At 53.4% G+C, this 19,181-nt stretch overlaps 1 protein-coding gene and 1 non-coding gene across 5 annotated transcripts; both read right to left on the bottom strand.

Moving 5' to 3' along the window:
* Positions 1-572: 572 nt before the first annotated feature.
* Positions 573-13,674, bottom strand: STAT6 (signal transducer and activator of transcription 6). 4 transcript variants are annotated; one of them, XM_052641025.1, is made up of 22 exons: positions 13,503-13,674; positions 10,464-10,600; positions 9,913-10,051; positions 9,566-9,649; positions 9,027-9,165; positions 8,872-8,924; positions 8,551-8,699; positions 7,842-7,973; positions 7,527-7,715; positions 7,104-7,191; positions 6,855-6,977; positions 6,116-6,208; positions 5,575-5,781; positions 4,291-4,385; positions 4,058-4,194; positions 3,591-3,737; positions 3,304-3,367; positions 3,088-3,198; positions 2,471-2,563; positions 1,621-1,686; positions 1,382-1,510; positions 573-1,291 (listed from the first exon to the last, which is right to left on the bottom strand). In XM_052641025.1, the coding sequence occupies exons 2-22, from the start codon at positions 10,577-10,579 to the stop codon at positions 1,102-1,104; spliced, it is 2,544 nt and encodes an 847-aa protein (XP_052496985.1). In that variant the 5' UTR covers positions 10,580-10,600; positions 13,503-13,674; the 3' UTR covers positions 573-1,101. The 4 variants fall into 4 exon arrangements, with proteins under 4 accessions (XP_052496985.1, XP_052496986.1, XP_052496987.1 ...); XM_052641026.1 differs by lacking the exon at positions 2,471-2,563; XM_052641028.1 differs by lacking the exon at positions 573-1,291 and having other exon boundaries at positions 1,385-1,510; positions 3,090-3,198.
* A 5,358-nt stretch (positions 13,675-19,032) lies between these two features.
* LOC128049134 (small nucleolar RNA SNORA62/SNORA6 family) lies at positions 19,033-19,181 on the bottom strand. The gene has a single exon (XR_008199498.1). It is a non-coding gene; the product is annotated as a small nucleolar RNA SNORA62/SNORA6 family (small nucleolar RNA).

The raw sequence follows: 19,181 nt of genomic DNA, 5'->3' as shown, positions 1-19,181 counted from the left end.
GGGAAGCTGGCTGTGGGTGGGGGAAATAGAAAAGAAGCAGCAGGTAGGGCCCCCAGAACATCAAGGGGACCACACACCTGAGTCTGGACCCCAAATTCACACTCTGCCTCCGGGCAGGACTGGGGGTGGTGAGCCACCAAAGCTACAGCCTGATACGCAGATGTTGCAGCCACGTAGACCCACGTGAGCACAGTCATGCCCAGAACTGAGTACATTTGGGTTAGCATACGTCCAAGAGGCCAGCATACTCGCTGGGGTCTTGTGTGCAGTATCTCATACTTGCTAACTTGTGTTGTCACACAGGCAAAGTCAGAGAGATCAATGTTCTATGTAGCCATACAACTAACATGGGTGACATCCATATATTAACATGTCCCAAGTGCACATGCTTTCACCTGGCTGTACACAGATGCAGCCCTTGTACTTCTGCACAGTCACACACACGTATCCTGAAGCCTGCAGCTGACTGACAAGAATCTGGAGCTGGTTGGGACTTGTTCTTTTAATCTGGGCAAAAGCCACATCTGTAACCAAATGTACAGACCCCACCCTCCCTCCCTCCCAGGGTCTCCTGAACTGCTTCCCATCTCTCCAGGGCTGGGGGCCTAAGCCCATGCTGCCATCCTCAGTCTGTAGAGCGGATGTGTGCATGTGTGCGTGTTTCCACCCGTGAGTGGTGAGCCCCGGCTTGGGGCAGGCAGAAAAATCCCCCCCTGCCCGCACCTGTGCTCTTGTCCAGCCCTCTTCCTGCTGAGTGCCATCTTCCAAGGAGAGCTGTGTGTGTGTGTGTGTGTGTGTGGTGTGTGTGTGTGTGTGCGTGTGCTGCCTGTGCAGTCACGTTGGGGTGTGTCTCACTTGGAACCTGAATTTTCCTTCCACTATCTGGGAGGGAAAGGGCAGGGGTGTGTTGGAAGGGAAGGAGTAGGTATGTTCCACCCAGTGTACCTTCTCTTGGCAGTCTTTTCCTTCTGAGCAGGGAGTGGGTGGGGAGAGGAGGACACACCCTCCCTCTCTGCTGTTGGGCAGGAGCAGGGGCGGGTGCCCAGAGCAGGCCTGTGGGGGCAGGAGAGCGGTCTCTCTGGGCTCCGCCTCCAGCTGGGATCACCAACTGGGGTTAGCCCTTAGGTCCAGGTGGGACATTGAGATCCCAGACTGCCCGTAGGGGGAGGGCTGCAGGAGGGGTTGGGCTCCCAAGGACCCTCCCCCTGACTCCCCTTGTCCCTCCAAGAGAAGCTTGGTAAGGTCCTGTTCAGTGGGAGGCAACAAGGGCGGGAACATGTCTTCACGGACCCTGCAGGGAGGAAGTGGAGAGCCAGTGGGATAGGCATGGTACCCACACCTCAACCCCCCACCCAGCCTCCACCCCCAGGCTGACACTCACCAGGTGCCTTGAGGGAACCCTCCCACTGGCTGGTTCAGGCAGCTATCTTCTGCCATGGTCACGTCTGAGCAGAGCAAGGGTTCAGGGCTGGACACGGCATGATCCTGAGGTGGGCACGGCAGCAGGCCCCTGCCAGCCCCAGAGAAGTAAATGAGGTGGTGGTGGGGGTCAGGGTGGGGTTGAGGCTGGGAATGAATGAGGAGCTTGAGCTCAGGATGGGGGTGGGGGTGGTCACTCACTGCGGGTGAGGTTGGTCAAAGGGCAGGCTCATCTGGCTCAGGTTGGGAGGCATTGGCAGGTGAGGTCTGGAAGCAGGAAGGGGAGGGCACAGTCAAAGGAAAGCTGGACCGAGGCAGCTGTTGCAAAGTCAAGCCCATTGAGTAAGGAAACTATTTCCAGTTCCTCATCCTGACGGCATCACCTTGGGCAAGTCATTTCTACCTGTGAGTTTGGTCCTCTTCTCTGTATAAATGTTATTATATGCACTGGGGACTGGAGCGGGGGACAGAGGAAGGATAGATTAGCTAATATCTGAACTCTGCTGGTTCTAAGATCCCACCTCTACCTCAACTCCTATGGGGGGAAGATGTCCTGCCTTGACTGAGAGTCAGTAAACACCTGAGTGCTACCTGGAGAACAAAAATGTCTATGCCACTTCCAGGCCAGAAAGATAAATATATACAAATCAAGGTAACAGAAAAATGACAGTAGATTTCAGAGGCAGGAGAGAGAATACTAATACTTGCATAGCTCTTACTAGGAGCCGGGTTCTACGTTTAGCTTTATACATACTACTAACTCAAATTAACCTTCACAATAATCCTGTGAAGCAGGTATTATTATCATCATTATTCCATTTTACAGATGAGGCATCTGAGTTAAGTAACTTGCCCAAAGTCAGCAAGTGGTGGAGCTAGAATCTGAACCTGGATCTTAACTATTAACACCTCAATGGAGTGGACAGAAGAGACACAGGTGTTGGCTTTTTGCCACCCCTTTCTCATTGAAGAGCCTCTCTTCACAAATACAAGTGCCAATCCCCACTGCAGGGGGTGACCCAACCCATGCCCCAGAGGTGACCCCACTTACTCCTGGAAGGCTGGCAACATATTGACTGATTCTTCCCGGGGGAGGGCTGGATATGAGGGGATGGAGTGAGAGCGTGGTGGGTACACTTGGGGCCTAGGGAAAGAAAGCAGACTCCTGAGGCCAGCCCTTCTCCTGGACACTCCCAACCCCGTACCCAGGAATCCTGGGGCTTCCCTGGGGGCTCCATGGTAAAGAATCCTCCTGCCAATGCAGGAGACATGGGTCTGATCCTGTTGCAGGAAGATCCCCATGCCATGGAGCAACTAAACCTGTGCAGCACAACTATTGAGCCTGTGCTCTAGAGCCCAGGACCCGCAACTGCCCTAGAGCCCACGCTCCGCAACAAGAGAAGTCACCGCCGCGAGAAGCCTGCGCACCGCAACCAGAGAGGAGTCCCCACTCACCTCAACTAGAGAAAAAGCCTGCCCAGCAAGGAAGACCCAGCCGAGCCAAAAATAAAATAGGCTTTCAAAATTCTATTTTTAAACGAAAGTTGGGGGATCCCTTTCAAGCAAAGGAAATTCCCTACTTCAACCCCCAGGGCCAACTCTCCCCATGCCCATGCTGAATGCCCGCTGGCACAGACCACTCCCAGTTCTATCTCTGAAGCTTCTTACACCATATCTGGGCCAAGCTGCAGGTTCATGGAGGAGTCAGGGGCCATTCCAAGATCGTAAGAGGGCATCATGGTAGGCATTTGGGGCTCTGGGGTGGGAAGTGGCTGGTCCCTGGAGGAGGGGAGGAGGCATGTGTGACTGACCAGGGGTTGATGCCACACTTCCTGCTTACAAGTAAGTATCAACCCCACCCTCCGTCCACACCAGCACACTCACCTTTCCACAGTCATCTTGATTGTAGCTGGGACATAACCCCTGCCATCCTTACCCATCTGTTCAGCTATTGTGGGGAGGAAAGGAGAGCCATGGAATGCTTCCGGGTTAGGGAGGAAGGGAGCTGGAAAAGGTGAGCATGGATGATGGGCAGGGTCCAGAAGCAGGGAAGTGACAATGGAGGAAGAAGTCAGGGATGACACACAGCAGGTGGGGTGGGGGTAGCCAGGAGCAGGGAGGAGGCGGACCACAGAAGGAGTCAGAGCTGCCAGCCCCGGCTCACAGCTCACGTTTGTAGTGGCTCCGGAAAGCCTCATCCTTGGGTTTCTTGGGGTAGAGGTTTTTGAGCTGAGCAAGGTCCCGGATTCGGTCCCCAAGTGAGCGAATAGACAGGTCTTTGGCAGAGAATGGCTGGATATTCTCTATCTGTGGCGAGCCTAAATAAGGAATGAGGCCATGAGTCCCCTCTGTCCAGACTTGCTCCCCCTTCCCCAACCTACCCCGATGGTTGGACTCATTCTCAGTCTACCAAGGCAAGGAGAGGAGGAGCTGGGGTGAGGGTCCCACCAGTCCCCATTCCCACCAAACTCCAAGTGAGAAGGTAGAAGTTTAGGCCACAGAAGGAAGAAGAGAAGTTGAACCTAAGGAAGAACTTCCTGAAGATCATGGTTGGCATCAAAGAAGGCCAGGACCTTTTTCAGAAGAAACCCCTGAGGGCACAGGCACAGAGGCAGAGGACTGGCGGGGGTGACCTCACCATCCTGGCCTCTGATGACGTGGGCAATGGTGATGCCCCCAATCTCTGAGTCACTGAACCGAAGGAGGAAGGTTCCATCAGGCTCGTTGAGAAGAAGGCTAGTGACGTACTGTTTGCTGATGAAGCCGATGATCAACCTGGCCAGGATGAAGGGGAGGATGTGGGTGGGGGTGTAGCGTGTGGAGCAGGATCTGGAGGCCCAGATCCTCAGGTTACCAGGGGCAGGGACTCACCGGTCTGACCAGTAGCTCCGGAGACAGCGTTTGGTGAGATCCAGGACACCATCAAACCACTGCCAAAAGGTGAAGCCACGACCCAGCAGGATCTCCTGTGGGCAGAAGGGAGCCGGTGTGAGCAGGAGCGGGCCAGAGCAGGAGTCTGACTAGGCCAGCCACTGGGCTGTGAATATCGACACGACAGAGTCACAGGACTGAGGGGCCACCCTGCACCTGAGACCCCATCAACGACAGTGGCCGGCACTCAAGCTTCTCATGTGCCAGGCACTAGTCGAAGCTCTTGCCATAAATTACTGTATCCAATCTTTACACATCTATGGATAAAGATCCCATGAGTATCCCATCTTACAGATGAAGAAATGAAAACCTAGAAAGATCAAATAACTTGCTTCTTTCACAACCAGTGAAAAGTAGAGCTGGGATTTAGTCCAGGAAGTCTGGGCTGGGCCCCCTCATAACCACTGTGCTCCACCCCCTCCTGAATGAGGCCTGGCGGAAGTGGTGTCCAGAGAAGGCAGCTTGCAGGATGTAAGTGTCCTGCTCCCTTTGCTAACACATCCTCTGGTCGTGTGGGCTTTTCTTTCTTCCTTTTTTTAAAAAGAGATCAGTACATGACAGCTTTGACTCAGCTGGTCTTCAACCAAGACACCCAGACCTCCATTGTTCCCTGTTTTTGTAACAGATCCAGTCCTGAGCCACCTTTTTTTGGGTGCTGTAAAATGTAGTAGCTAAGAGCAAGAGTCAGAAATAAGGCCTCACTTGCTAGGAGGCCTTGGAGAAACTACTTAATACCTCTGAACCAGTTCATCCTCTATAAAATGGGTATAATAGTACCTACCTGAAAGAGCTGTTGTGATGGTTAAGTGAGATAGCATACATACAGTGCTCAAATACAATTTGGCATATACTAAGCTGTCAACTCATGGTTGCTGGTGTTATTGCATTTGTCCCTGTGGGATTTCATCCTGGTTTTTGCAATAAGAACTATTTTCCCAATGGGTCAAAGTCATTTTGAATCAAAGCTGTGTTTACACACAATCTGGGTGAGTCATGCAAATCACTAGCGAAAGGGAAGACAGAGGGCCCCCAGACAAAAACTAGGGGGATGCCAGAGAGCCAAGGGGTTTTCCTGCCTGGGCCAGGGCAGAGGCCCTCCTGATGAACATGGCGGGGCACTGTGAAAATCCTAGCGGTTGGTCCCTGGGCAGAGGTTGGGGAGGCCCTGAGTGCCCCAGGGATGAAGAGCTTGGGGGCGGGAGGTCCAAAGGGCAGGGGAATGACCTTGTTGAACTGTGACCAGGACACAGAACGGTGCTGGAAGGCCTCCATACTCAGGCTGCTGTCACTGAAGATCTTCTGGGCCAGGAAGAGGAAGTGCTCTGGGAGTAACCCCCGGTTGGTCCCCACTTCAGCCATGAACTTGAGGTTCAGAGTTTCACACATCTTCTCCCAGGGCACCCGCTCAGCCACCACAAAGGGCACGCGGTCCTGGGAGGGGAGGGGAGAAGGTGAGGGAGCCTCAGGCTGACATAGCCATTCCTTCTCAGAAGGGCCTGCATCCTCCCCCCCTCCCAAGACTGTCCCTCGCCAGCCTTGTCCCCCTGAGTCTGCCCAAGAAAAACGGTGCTTTTCCAACAGTAGTCTAAAGTGCCACCACAGAATCGGTGTTAAGATTGGCACAAAAGGAGGTCAGAAGGACAGAAACAAGTCTCTGAGAAGGAGTTATGGCCACTCTCATGCGGACATACCAGCCACCCCACCAGCCTACACCCACCCCCCAGGGTATAGCCCCTCCTTCCCCCAACTCCGGGTCTTGCCTCACCATCTCAGAGAAGGCATTGTCCCACAGGATGGTGGCTTTGGCGTTATTGTCTTGGTTGCCGTGGACAATGACCACCAGGGGCAAAGACAGGGCCTGAAGCAGGTGAGGAAAGGGAGCTCTTGGTACTGGGGGACAAGGGGCCTCTGCAGAGGGCTGGCTCTGAGGGTGCCCAGAAGCTCCTGAACTCCCACCACATAGTTAAAAATTCATGGTGTGTGATCAAGTGCTTTCTGAAGCTGAATTATGGCCTCCCTGCTGAGACGTGGTGAGGAGTCAGTGCTATAGAGTCAGACCTCCAGGTTTCAAATGCCAGCTCCAACATTCAGGAGCTGTGTGACCCAGGCTAAGTATTCAATCTCTGTGTCTCAGTGTTCTCATCTGTAAAATGAGGCTAGTAAGAATAACTCCCTCATAATGTTAACTGTGCAAACCCTGCATGTGTGTGCATGCGTATGACTTAAAATAGTGCCCTGGTCTAAGAAAAGTGCTTCAATGCCTTAGCCATTGGCATGGCTAAGGAAAATAGTTCTTATTGCAAAAACTGGGACACAATCCCACAGGGCCATATGCAATAACACACACCGTCACTCCCTAGAGTGTGCACTTGAGTTCTCGTCCTCCCCACTCCCCCTGGAGCCCCAACATGCATGAACCCCAGACCCACAGGGTACAGGGGATTCATGAGGAGTGAGGATCCAGGCCTCGGTGTGTGGCCGGGGCACCTGGGACCCAGGCTCACCTGGAGCTGGATGGGGAGTTTGTTAGGGCCGAGCGTGAGGCTGGTGGAGAAGAGCACAGCACACTTCTCCTCGGTGACAGACTCAGTGCCCTTCCGCTCACACCGCTTGATTTTCTTCAGAAGCTGGGGGATGGGGTGAGGACAAGGAGGATGAAGGCAGAAACTGCGTCTCCTGGGCTCCCCACACCCTCTCGAGGACACTTGCCTGGCCTGAGGATGCCCGCCCACTGCTCCCCAAAGGCCTCTCACCAGGTTCTTGAACAGCGCAGAGCAGCAGTTCCCAGGAATGCTGTTCTCCAGGGGCACAGTGTTGTTGATGATTTCCCCGGTGCTTTCTCTGCCAGGGCAAGTCAGGGAGGGGCTCATCCCGACTGGCCCAGGAGTGGCAGGAGCTTGAGTCCACAGGTGAATGGCCTAGACTATTGGTCCCTAATCTCCATCTCCCTACTTGGGTTGTTGAGGGAGAAACCCCCATCTTAGCCAAATCAGGACGCTTCCACCCCATTCCAGTGCTGGTGGGTCCCTCCCCATTCTCTCCCTTGACTGTTATACAGGGCCCCCATATCCCACGGCCCTCCCTCCCCATCATCACCCAGCCCCCTTCACTGTGCTGGTCCCCCAGGCCCCTCTGGCCTCCATCACCCCCTCAGGCCCTCTCCAGCCCTGGCTTACGCTCCAGCTCCAGGCCCCTGGGGCATGCTCAGCTCCCTCGCCTGCTTCTCCGTGACCATGTCGGCCCTGACCAGCAGAGGCTTGGCTGGGGCCCCCAGGAACCGCAGGCCCAGCAGGAATCGAACCCCGGCCTGGAACTTGGTCTGAGTCTTCAGAACCTGGGGGGGCTGCTTTTCCACCAGAAAAGAGCTGGGAGGAGTAAGGAAGACACAGGGAAGTGAACAGCTGGGTCCCTCTGGGTGCTGCCTCCCCCCTAAAACTCTGACCCTCCTGCTTCCTTGGGGTCTGCTCTCCACCAGGCAGGGGGTCTCATACCTGGTGACGAGTGTGCGCAGGACTTCATCCAGTCGGCTAATCAGCGCTGCCCGGGTCTTGGGATCAAGCTCCCCACCAGCTGCCCCCACCTCCTGCTGCAGCTGGGAATAAATGTCCACCAGGCTCTCACACCTGGGGCCACGACCGTGGTCAGGGGGCACAGTCTTCCAGCCTGCTCCCGGCCCAGACTGCCCCTCACCCCTCAGCCCAGGAAGAAAGCAGGATAGTGTGTGTGGAGGGTTGGGGATGAGCAATGGGTGTGACTGCAAGGCATCGGGGCTGAAGGGGTGGTGGGACATGCTTTGGCTCTGGGGCAAGGTTCCCGCTCAGTGCCTGGAAGCTCTGTGGAAACGAGCTGCCCTTTCCCCAGGGGTCTGATACCCAGGTCCGAGGCCAGCATGCATGATGCTTTTGCGCACATTGAAAGATGCCCTGCCCAATAAACCAAAAGGATTCCCAGTCCTCTGGGCATGGAACTCGAAGAAAAAAGTATAGGTTGGAGGAATGTCTGCTCATGCTGGGTCAGCCTGGTGCATGTGTGCAAGACATGACCTGAACAACAGTATGGGTGGCTCTGCTGGATCTGGCTTCTCCGAGTCTTGGCCCACCCCGAGACCCTCTGGCCTGGCCTCTCTCTCTTACACCTCCAGCAGGGAGAGCAGGTGTCCACCCCCAGCGCATCCCACTTCCCTGTCAGCCCTGCCCCCACCTCTCTTGTAGTGGAGCCAGGCTCTCCTCAAAGGGTGCGCCATTCCCTGCCAGCTGCTGTTGCCGCTTCCATATCTGGATCCTCTTCAGCACCAGAGCCTGAGCAGCTTCCAGCTCGCCAACAGTCTCCTGCAGCAGCGTGACCAGGGCCTGTGGGCAGGTGGGGCCTGAGCCGCAGCCACACGCTTCCTCTTTGCCCAGCTCTGGAGGGTAGGCCTCCCTTTCTCACCTCTCAGAGGACTACTCACCATCCCTCCACAGATCTGAGACCCTCAAAGTCTGCACTTTGAGCTCAGTCTCCACGTCTCAGTCCATGACTCACCTCACTTGGCCCAGTCCCGTTGGCAGGCGTTTCTATCAAGCTGTGCAAAGACACTGAGGGTAGGGGCAAAAATCGAGGTGCAGATAGATTTGAGAGGTTCAATCAGGGTTGAGATCCAAGAGGGGGTCGCTCCCACACACTCCCCAGAATCCCACCTTGGCCAGCCTCAGCTCCAGGCTGCAGGGCCTCCCGGAGAAGGCGGGTCTCCCCCACCCGGTGCTGCAGCCTCCGTAGGACTGTGTTAAACTTGAGTTCCTCCTGCTTCCAGTGGAAGGACATTGGCAGGTGGTGGAACTGCAAGGAAGGACAGGCGACAGGTGAGATACTCTGCCCATCCCTTTTCACTCAGCCTCCACTCCCTAAAGGGGTGCCCACTGCCGTGCTCTGTAGAAAACAGACCACTTCCCTTGTCTCGCTCCTTTCTCTTCCTTGACAGTTCTTCCTGACATTTTGGAATCTTCTGGAGATAACAGCTCTGTATCACTTGCCCCAGACCCCTCACTAGCCTCAGCTCCTCACTGGAAGCTTCTCTGAGCTTAACTTGGGGCTCACTCTGAGCCCAGGAACGTCCTTCGATCATCTTGGACCTAGAACACGGAGCTTTTCCTGAACTTCAAACCCCTTCTAATTTCTCATGGCTCAGGCTAAAGTTCCAGGGGGTTGAGTTGGGGTGGGAGGTGGGGTATCACAATACCTGCTCCATAACAGCTTTTTTTTCACCTTGAAGTATGTGTCTGCAAGTGGCCACCAGCTTCAGGGGGTCCCTCTGATATATGGTCTAGAAATGAAGAGTGGTAGATGGGGTTAGCCTTGCTCTTACTCATGTCATTCTCCCTCACCAATCCCCCTCCCCATTCACACATGAACTAAAAGGCAGCACAATCATGGACTCCAGAAGTTTGCATGCATTTGCATGCTTTTAAAGTCTAATTTGCCTGCTAGCTAACAGCTAACCAGAGGAACACCAATTTCCTTCCAGCATCCAGTGCTCACCCCAGCTCCGGGCCCCACCCTGGTCCTGACCCTCCCTCCTGCCCCCACCTCCAGAGTGTTGATGTGTTGCATGACGGTGCTCCCCTCCCCCTGCTCTCCAGCTGAGGCCTGAAGGCGCTGGACAGTGGCAGAAAGTAGGGCGCTGGCCATGTTGCAGCAGAAGGTGTCTGAGCCGACAAGGAATTCCCTGCAGGAAGATCAGGATGAGGCCACCTCAGGTCAGGGCTTTCTCGACTCTACTGTCTCTTCACCCCACAGCAAACAACTCAGCAGCTCCTTCCTCCTCTTATCCTCCATCCAGGCCCTCCATAGTCCTCAGCTGTGCCCCATGTTCCCCAATTTTCCAGCTCTTGTGGGTGGTGCCCGTGCCCCAGCTCTGACCTCCCTCCTCTTTGGCTCAGGTTCCTAAGGGGGTGGGGAACTCCACGTGTCAACACGCCATAGTCTGGCTGATGCGGTACAGACTCCTAGCTAAATCTGGACCGCTCCATGTGGAATAATGAGTCCCAAGTCTCAAAATGGGATGAAGAAAACCTAATGAGAAGGAAGGTAGGTGGGGGAGGCCCTGGGGGACTGATAAGGGGGCAGCTAGGACTCACCAGGGCTGGTTCTCCAGCCAGTCACCCAGGAGATGCCGCAGGTGTTGAGGAAAGTCGACATAGAGCCGCTGCAGTTTTTCTGGGGGCATTTTGGAGACCAGACCCCACAGAGACATGATCTGGGGTTTGGAGGGTGCCTAAAGAAAAAGAGGGCTTCCCTGGTAGTTCAGAAAGTAAATAATCTGCCTGCAATGCAGGAGACCCAGGTTTGATTCCTGGGTCAGGAAGATCTCCTAGAGAAAGGAATGGCAAAGCCACCCTAGTATTCTTGTCTGAAGAATTCCACAGAGGAGCTTGGTGGACTACAGTGCATGGGTTGTGAGACTCGGACATGACTGAGCGACTGACACTAACACTGAAGAAAAAGAACAAGGTTACTTGAAAGCTGGGCTTTGGGGGCAGGCAAGGACCTCCCATAGACAGCCCTTTCAGAGACCATCAGCACCACAACTCTCAGCCAGACTATGTCAAACCAGGAACCTCTTTGGCCAATGCCTGAGACAAGGTATTTTCTTCAACAGTAGGCCTGAGGGTAATGGAGTGGGAAGAGCTGAGCTGCAGCCAGTTGTGGGTGTGGGTCGGGGCCGGGTGGAGGTGGGGGGTAAGAGACAGGGGCAATGCGGCAGTAGGGAAAGCTCTCTGAGAGAAGGCAGAGAATGTGGGTTGTAGCTCTAGACCCGGCTCTGATTCTGTTGGCAGGAAACCTCCCCTTGAAACTTCTCTGGTGGTCTAGTGGCTAAGACTCCATGCTGCCAATGAAGGGAGCAAATCCCTGATCGGGGAACTAAGATCCCACATGACCTGTGGCATGCTCACAAGATTTTAAAAACAAACAAACAAAAAGAAACCTCCCCTCCGTGGACCTCAATCTTCTCATCTATAAAATATGAGGCTTGGGTAAAGTATGAACTTTCCAAATTTTTTAAAGAAGTAGACCATTTTAGCCAGTTATGTAAAATTTGAATTTCTCTGTTGAAATCAAGTGTGGTAGACCTGGAATTCTACAACTTCTTGCTTCCCTCTCTCCACCTCTGGACCCCAAAGGTGTCCCTGGAGAAATCCCTCAAAATTCTAGGGTTCCATGAAACAATCTGAAAACTGCCTGGCTAGATGAAGAAGAAGATGGTAAAGTAACAATAGCTATCATTCATTAAGCACTTACTATGTACGAGGCATTACACTGAGTGCCTTACCTCACTAGAATCTTGCAATAATTTTTAAAATATAAAATTATCCCATCACAGGTAGAGAAACTGAGCTCAAGGAGGTTCTCCAACTTGCCAAGGCCACTCTGCAAGCGATCCGAACCCAAGTGGGGATAAACCACCACTCTGTGCCCTTAGGATCCCTTCCAGATCCAGATCTCATAATCCCAAGAGGAGGGGGACATGGAAGGAGAACTGAAGAAGAGGAGATGGAGCAAGAGGAAAAGTAGAGAGAACTCAGGAAGGAGAAAAAGTGAGGTTAATTAGCCTGCAGCAAAAAGCCTGGAAGAGGGGCGGAGAGGCTAGAGGACTACAAGGAAGAGAAGGAAAGGGGGCAAGAGGCAAGGAGATGGGAGAAGGTAGGAGATAGTTGCCTCCCCATCCTAGGTGGACTGCAGGGCAGAGTGGGTAAACCAGTGGTTCCCCAGGGGTCTCTCAGTTCATGTTTCTCTTCCCAGAGATGACAGAAAGGATGGGGGTGGAAACTCCCTAGGTCTCCCTCAACCCACTTAGCCCCAAGTTCTGCTGCGGCACGTTAGCTTCTCCCCTCTCCCAGGACTCCCAAAGGAACAGAGAACAGAGAGGCCCCTTTTCTGGAGATCCGTGCTCCTCCCCCAGTTCCTATATCCCCCTGACCTCTTTTCTCCCAAAGGCAGAATCCTCCCCCTCCTGCTCAGGGTCCTTTCATAGACCTTTCTCTACACCCACCTTGGGGTGGGGCACCTTTTGGTTTGTGTTTCAAACTTAAGGGAGGACTCCATTCCTCTCTTCCCTCTTTAGCTCCTGTTTCTCAGGGTGCTCAGAACTTTGACCTCTATCTCTACCCTACTGGGGGACCGAGGTGATCCCTAAGTCAGAGGCAGCTCCCCTTTCCTCCATATCCCCTAGATTAGGAAGAGTGACCAGCTTCCTCGCATGGCCCTGCCTTCAAATCTCCCCTACTCCATCCTCAGACAACGAGGGGCCAGACTTTCCCCCACTCCCACCCAATAACCAGGCTGGCTGGGGCATCTTCTGCTGTAAGCCCCACTGAATACCGACAGGGAGGGAGGAGCCACGGCCTGGGGGGGGCGGGGCCCGCGTTCCCTTCCCCATGGGGAAGGGAAGTCCAGGATCTTCATCAGCCCCGCTTCGTGGCCTAAACTTCACCTCAACCCCCGACATTCCTGAGCCCTCTGACCGTGGGACCACAGGATCAGAAGTCAAAAGAGCTTCTCTGAGTTGCCTAGTGTGTGTGTGTGCTGTGGTGGGGGCGGGGAGGGACGCGGGGAGGCGGAGCCAGTTAGGCACCGGGAGGGTTAACTCCGTGACGCCGCCGGGCCCAGCGTGGAGCAGTTTTGAGGGGGAAATTCCCCCTCCTCTGGGGCACCATGAGGTTCTACTTCTGGGACACGCTCACCCCCTGGCCACACCCTTGAAGAGGAACCTTTGTGGGGGGCCCGGATAGGGGTCTGTGGAGGACCCACTGCCCCCTGCCATCAGTTTTCTATAGGGAGGGGCGGCCACTTCCCCCAAACCCAGAGGGCAGAGGGGCACCTCCTTGCCCTCCTTCCCCTGCCTTAACACGTCCCTGGATTGCGGGGGATGGGGTGTGTGGAAAAAGTGACCCATGCTGGGGAGGAGCAGGGCAAGTGCTGGGCCTGTACCCACTCCAGATTCCTCTGATATTTCGAAACTGCCAAAACTCAGTAACACCAGCCACCAGCCCCAGCTGAAACAATTTCTTGGGGACCATCCATTCTGCCCAGGCAGGATCCTGAAAAGCACTCCCCTCCTCCCCCCACATTGGTAGTCAGAGGCCCCCCACCCTCCCTCCTTGGAGGCATCCCCTCACCTTGGCAACCCCTCTGTTGTCGTCTCCCTCTCTCAGCGGGCTCTGCCAGGCCCCATGGGTCTGTAGCTCTGTCCAGCGGGTTCAGGACTGGCCCTGCTAGCACCCCTCCTCCTCCACCACCACCAAAAAGAAAACACACACACACACACACACACAATCCTCTCCCGTCCTCCCTCTTCAGTGTAAGCAGTGGCTGCCCCAGCCCGCTGTTTCCGGCTTCTCCGACTACCCAGGTCCCTCCCTGGAGCTCTGACGACACAGAGAAGAGAAAGTGGGCTGGAGGAGGAAGAGGAAGAAAGTGGGGTGAGCATGTGTGCCTCTGGTATGGAGTAGGGGAGCATGGGCTGGGAGGGGGAGCCAGGACTGGGGCTTGGGGGCCCCTGGCGCCAGGCTGGAGGAAAGGCTGATCCCCACTTACTCTGTCCCCCATCAAAAACAATCAACTTTCCTCCAGAAAGTCACCTAATATCAAGCAGAGACAAGCCACCCCAAACTACAGCTCCCATACTCAAACTCTTGTAAGGGTCGGAGGTTTGGGCTCAAGAGGGACTGGGCTCCCCACCTCCCCGGGGCGGGGGGCACGGCGGGGGCCTCTGGAAAAAGAAATCCCTCTGGCCCTGCGCTCCCTCCAGTGGAAGACCCTGAAAGCGGCCTGGGAGCTGGGACTCCTCGGTTCCCCTCCCTGCTGGGTGGGGAACGCCCTAGAGGTCTCGTGACCCGCTGATGGGAGGGAGTGGGGGAGGGGGCTGTGAAGCTCACAATCCTGTAGGCCTCCAGGGATGCCTGGAACTGAAAATCCTTTCCGCCACCTCCTCATGGGGTACTACTCCGGAGACCCAGGTAGGAGCCAGCGGCAAGCTGGAGTTGCTGCCCGTAGGTTCCCAAGGGACAAGTTTGAATATGAGTCTGCTGTGCAACCTTGGCAAAGTTCCTATCTGTTTCTGGGGTAAACACTGAGACACACCCAGAAATAAACGTGCATGTAGACAACTTCCCCAGCCAGAAGGACACTCCCTCCCACACACACACATGCTTACACACACGTGCAGGCAGGCTCACAGACATGTCAGCACTCAGAGCCACATGCAGTCACAAGGACACACACTCACACGCACAAGGCTTGCTCAGCTTCTGAGTCATCATTGTCACTACTGGATGGTTTTTGAAGCTTTGGGTGAAGGAAGAGCTGGAGGAGGCCAAGGGACCTTCAAGCCCCCAAACCTGAGAGACGTGTATGGGGAAAGGGTGGTCTCTGAGGAGCAGTGGAAGGTGGGAGGCAGTTTCTACTCCCCTCCTCTCTCCCCAAACAGGGCTGGGCTCAGGGGCCAAAGCCAGGCTTATGCTGCCCCCTGGTGTCCCATCTGATTCCCAGAACCTGGCTCCTCCCCCTCCCATCCACGTGGATGGGCAAGTATGTGCAGGTCGGAGTCCCCAGCTAGGCAGAGGGTAGGAGTTAAGAACTTGGCCCCTGGAGACAGGCTGCATGGGTTCAGATCCTGCCAGCACTGCTAGCTGCACAACTCTGGGCTGTTTTGTGCTTCAGTTTTGTTGTCTGTAAAATGGAGCAAATAATAGCCTTAACTTACAAAGCTGTGAGAGTGAAATGCAATAATACATGTGAATGATGCCTGGTACACAGTAAATGTTAGACGTTATTTTATTGTCCCAGAATAGCCAGGCAGGAGAAAGACAGAAGAGCCTCTATCTTACATAGGATCCCCAGATTTGAGGGTAATATTAATGCCACAAAGGCAGAGGCTGTTGAAGGTGCGTGTTTATATATTTATTGTGTCTGTAAGGCAGCCAGTTGGAAAGGAGGGAGAGCTGGGGCGGAGATGGCAGGTGGGGACCCTGTCCTTGGGTTTATACAGCTGGCAGTGCTGCGATCGATCACAATATGTGCACAAAGGCGCTCACGACACGTGCATTCTGTGTGCGCTCCACTCTGCCTGCTGACATCCAGAGACAGTGACTAAACTTAGGCCTTGCCACCTAGGGGTCTCCAGAGGGCCGTGTCCCTCAGAACTTTGGCAAGAGGAGAGGAGGCATGAACTCGAGTCTTTAACTTTGACTCCTTTGGGGGATAGGAAGGTGAGAAGCACATACAAATAGTAAAACAGTATTTATTATCATCTTCTCTAACTGATTGCACAGACGGGGAGACTGTGATGTCATCAGAGGAATTAAAGGCATATCTGACGTGGATCGAACTCCACTTAAAAGCTTTGTGACTGTGTGTCAACCTCTCAAATGGAGACAAGGCTTGTACCTACTTGACACGGCCTAGGCCAGGGTGAGGTGTTGAGGGTGCTGAGTTGGAGGAGGTGCTCACCTTCAGGTCATATAAGTGTGGAGCTGGCTAGACTACTGGTAACCCCACCCCCACTTGCATGACCCTGAGAGCTGGTTCCTTGCTCGCCTCCCCCTCCTCCAGGCCCTGCCATCCCACCAGTGGCTGTGAAGAATGCAGGAGGAAAAGCAGAGAGAAAAGAATGTTGCAGTCTGGGAACTGCAGGTTGCAACCCAAGAGTGAGTCACGAAATCAATCAGGTGAGTGTATTTTTCTGCTGAGGCAGGGAGTTAACCAACCAAAGGAGTTCACTCTGTCAGAGTACCGAAGGCTAAAAGTCCAAGATCAGTGTGTTGGCAGGGTTGGTCCCCTCTGAGAACTGAGAGGACTCATTACAGGCCTCTCTCCTTAGCCTGTGGATAGCCATCTTCCTGTTCATGTGGTATTCTCCCTGCATGCAAGTCTGTCTCCAAATTTCCCCCCCCTATTGCCAAGCCACATAGGATCCTGTTCCAAGACCAGAGGTCGAACCCAGGGCCCCAGGAATGAAAGCACCAAGTGCTAACTACTGGACTGCCAGCGAATTCACAAATTTCCCCTTTTTCTAAAGACACCAGTCATATTGGATTAGGGCCCACCCTAAAGATTTCCTCTGTAAAGACCGTATCTCTGAATAAGGTCACATTCTGAGGGACAGAGGGTACCTCCTATGAATATGAATTTTTGAGGGATATATGATTTCAACATACTAATATATGAATTTTTGAGAGGCACAGTTCAACCCATCACAGTGAGTCTTGACCACCACTGTTTAAAAACAAAGTAGAATACAATAGAAAATACCAGAATGCATGACACAAAGTAAGGATAGTTCAGTTCAGTTCAGTTTAGTCACTCAGTCGTGTCCAACTCTTTGCAACCCCATGAATCGCAGCACGCCAGGCCTCCCTGTCCATCACCAACTCCCGGAGTTCACTCAGATTCACATCCATTGAGTCAGTGATGCCATCCAGCCATCTCATCCTCTGTCGTCCCCTTCTCCTGTGAAATTTGTTTCACTTTATATATTGATTTGAGTTCTAGGTCTTGATGGAAAAGATACTTTTCAGTGCTCGTTGTGGTCAAAAACAAAGCGCCATTTGGGTGTTGGTAACCATCACACGGGGCTTCACTGGTGGCTCAGTGATAAAGAATCCACCTGCCAATGCAGGAGACACAGGTTCAATCCCTGGGTCAGGAAGATACCCTGGAGAAGGGCATGGCAACCCACTCCAGTATTCTTACCTGGGAAATCCCATGGACAGAGGAGACTTGTGGACTATAGTCCATGGGGTAGCAAAAGAGTTGGACATGGGAAAAAAAAAAGAGAGAGAGAGAGACATGATAGCAACCAGACAATAACTATCACATGTCATTTTGTATTGCTTTTTAATTATCATAGGGGTACATCCTTCTCTGACAAGGAAATAAGCTCCTGGAGGGCAGAGGCATGTATCATCCTGTAAACACTGCTATGCAGCTAGAAAAACCAACAGTTCATCCTTGCTAGTCAATACAAAGACTACCATTTACCTCGTGTTTACTGTGTACCTGGGGTGGGCTGTTTTACATATACTGTCTTATATGAGGACTAAACTTAGTGATGGATTAAAGGCAGGGGCTTAGTACATTTCACAGCCAAGATGAATGCAGGCCACATTCAGGAGCACTGGACAGCAGCCTGGGATTTGTAGGTGGGGGACTGAGGGATCGGAGGAAAAGTTCACACAAGTGTGGGAAGTGGCTTTGGGTCCCTAGGCAGCTGTGTCTCCCAGGCCTTTGCTCTTCCCCCCGAATTTCCATTCACCTTGATCCCAACTCACCATTTAGATTAGAGGGAACAGAGACTTGTCAGTTGGAAACTCCTTCAGTTTCCTGCTCCCTGACAACAGACATTTCAACAGGCAGGAGAGCCTGTCTCTTCCCCTGCCTGAAGGATGTTCCTCCATCTGTGCTCAGGACCTCACCTGCCTCCCCGGGCACTGTTCCAGTCATTATCCCCTCTGTCCTCCAAATCTCCTGCCTCTCATTCACTAATCATTGCAGGCCATTTTCTTTTGGTCACACCTCACAGCTTGCAGGATCTTAGTTCCCTAACCAGGGATTGAATCTGGGCCCTCAGCTGTGAAAGTGCCAAGTCCTAAGCACTCGACCACCAGGCAGTTCCTTATTATAGCTCTTAACCCTCAACATACAAACACATTCAAATCCCTCCACCTTTAAAAATGTGAATTGAATTGGTAGCAAGCAATCTTCCCAAAATCTATGTCCAGTCAATTCAGTAACAATTTGTTGGGTGTCTGTTCTCAGGCTTTCATAGCCAAGACAGGGAGTCAGATTTGTTAACAATGGTATCTTATATCACAGCCCAGCATCATTAGGACTGTGCCTCCAGTGAAGCACAGGTGCCATGGGAGCCCGTGGGAGGGGCACCTCAACTAGGTTAGGGGATAGCAGAGATCAGGGAGGTGACACCCAAACTGAATCTTTTTTTTTTTTTAGAAACAGTTATTTTCCATCAACCAGATTTCCGTTTTGGTGGAAGTTTGTGGACGTTGTACAAGTGTTTGGAAGAACAGCTTACTCAGTGGTGGTTACTACCCATTCAGTGGCCTGAGCGGTGGAGCTGCAGACCATTCTTCAGTGGGAGGCAGAGCACTCCAGTCTTCAGTGGGAGGCGGAGCACTCCAGTCTTCAGTGGGAGGCGGAGCACTCCAGTCTTCAGTGGGAGGCGGAGCACTCCAGTCTTCAGTGGGGAACTGCTGAATAGGCACGGAAGGCGCCTGCACGCCTTCGGACCAGTCTGCTGCCTCAGGCTGAGTAGCAGTGAACTCTGGAGCTGGAGCAGCCCATTCACCCTGAAATTCCTCCTTGGTCACAGCCTTCTCAGCTGCTGCCCGCTCTTCTTTTTCAATCTCTTCAGGATCTCTGTAGAAGTAGAGATCCGGCATGACCTCCCATGGGTGCTCTCGGGTGATGGTGCCACGCAAGCGCAGAACTTCCCGGGCGTGCATCCACCACATCAGACCCTCTGAGTGTGCTCCCTTTTTAGGATCTCAAGTAGGATATACGAACTGAGAAAACAGAAGAGTCAAGTACTGCCTGAAGAGTTAGAAATATTGAAGAAGAGAGGGAAAAAAAGGTTATTTTTAAAATGTTTTCGCCTCTCCTTAAATAAGCTCTCATTCCTTAAAATCATACTTTTGTAGCAAGTATTACTATCCAACTCCACTCATTGGCCAGAGACCCTTGTGGTGTTAGTGAAAAACTTGCCCCTCATGTAAAACACTACCTACGCTTGTGAGTTCATTGGCCAGCGGCCTCAACTCCAAGCTCTAACAATGTGCAGA

This window comes from Budorcas taxicolor, chromosome 5, assembly GCF_023091745.1.
Source record: "Budorcas taxicolor isolate Tak-1 chromosome 5, Takin1.1, whole genome shotgun sequence".
Classification (NCBI taxonomy): domain Eukaryota; kingdom Metazoa; phylum Chordata; class Mammalia; order Artiodactyla; family Bovidae; genus Budorcas; species Budorcas taxicolor.
The sequence above is the reverse complement of the archived record's forward strand: the minus strand, read 5'-3'. Positions and strand labels throughout refer to the sequence as shown.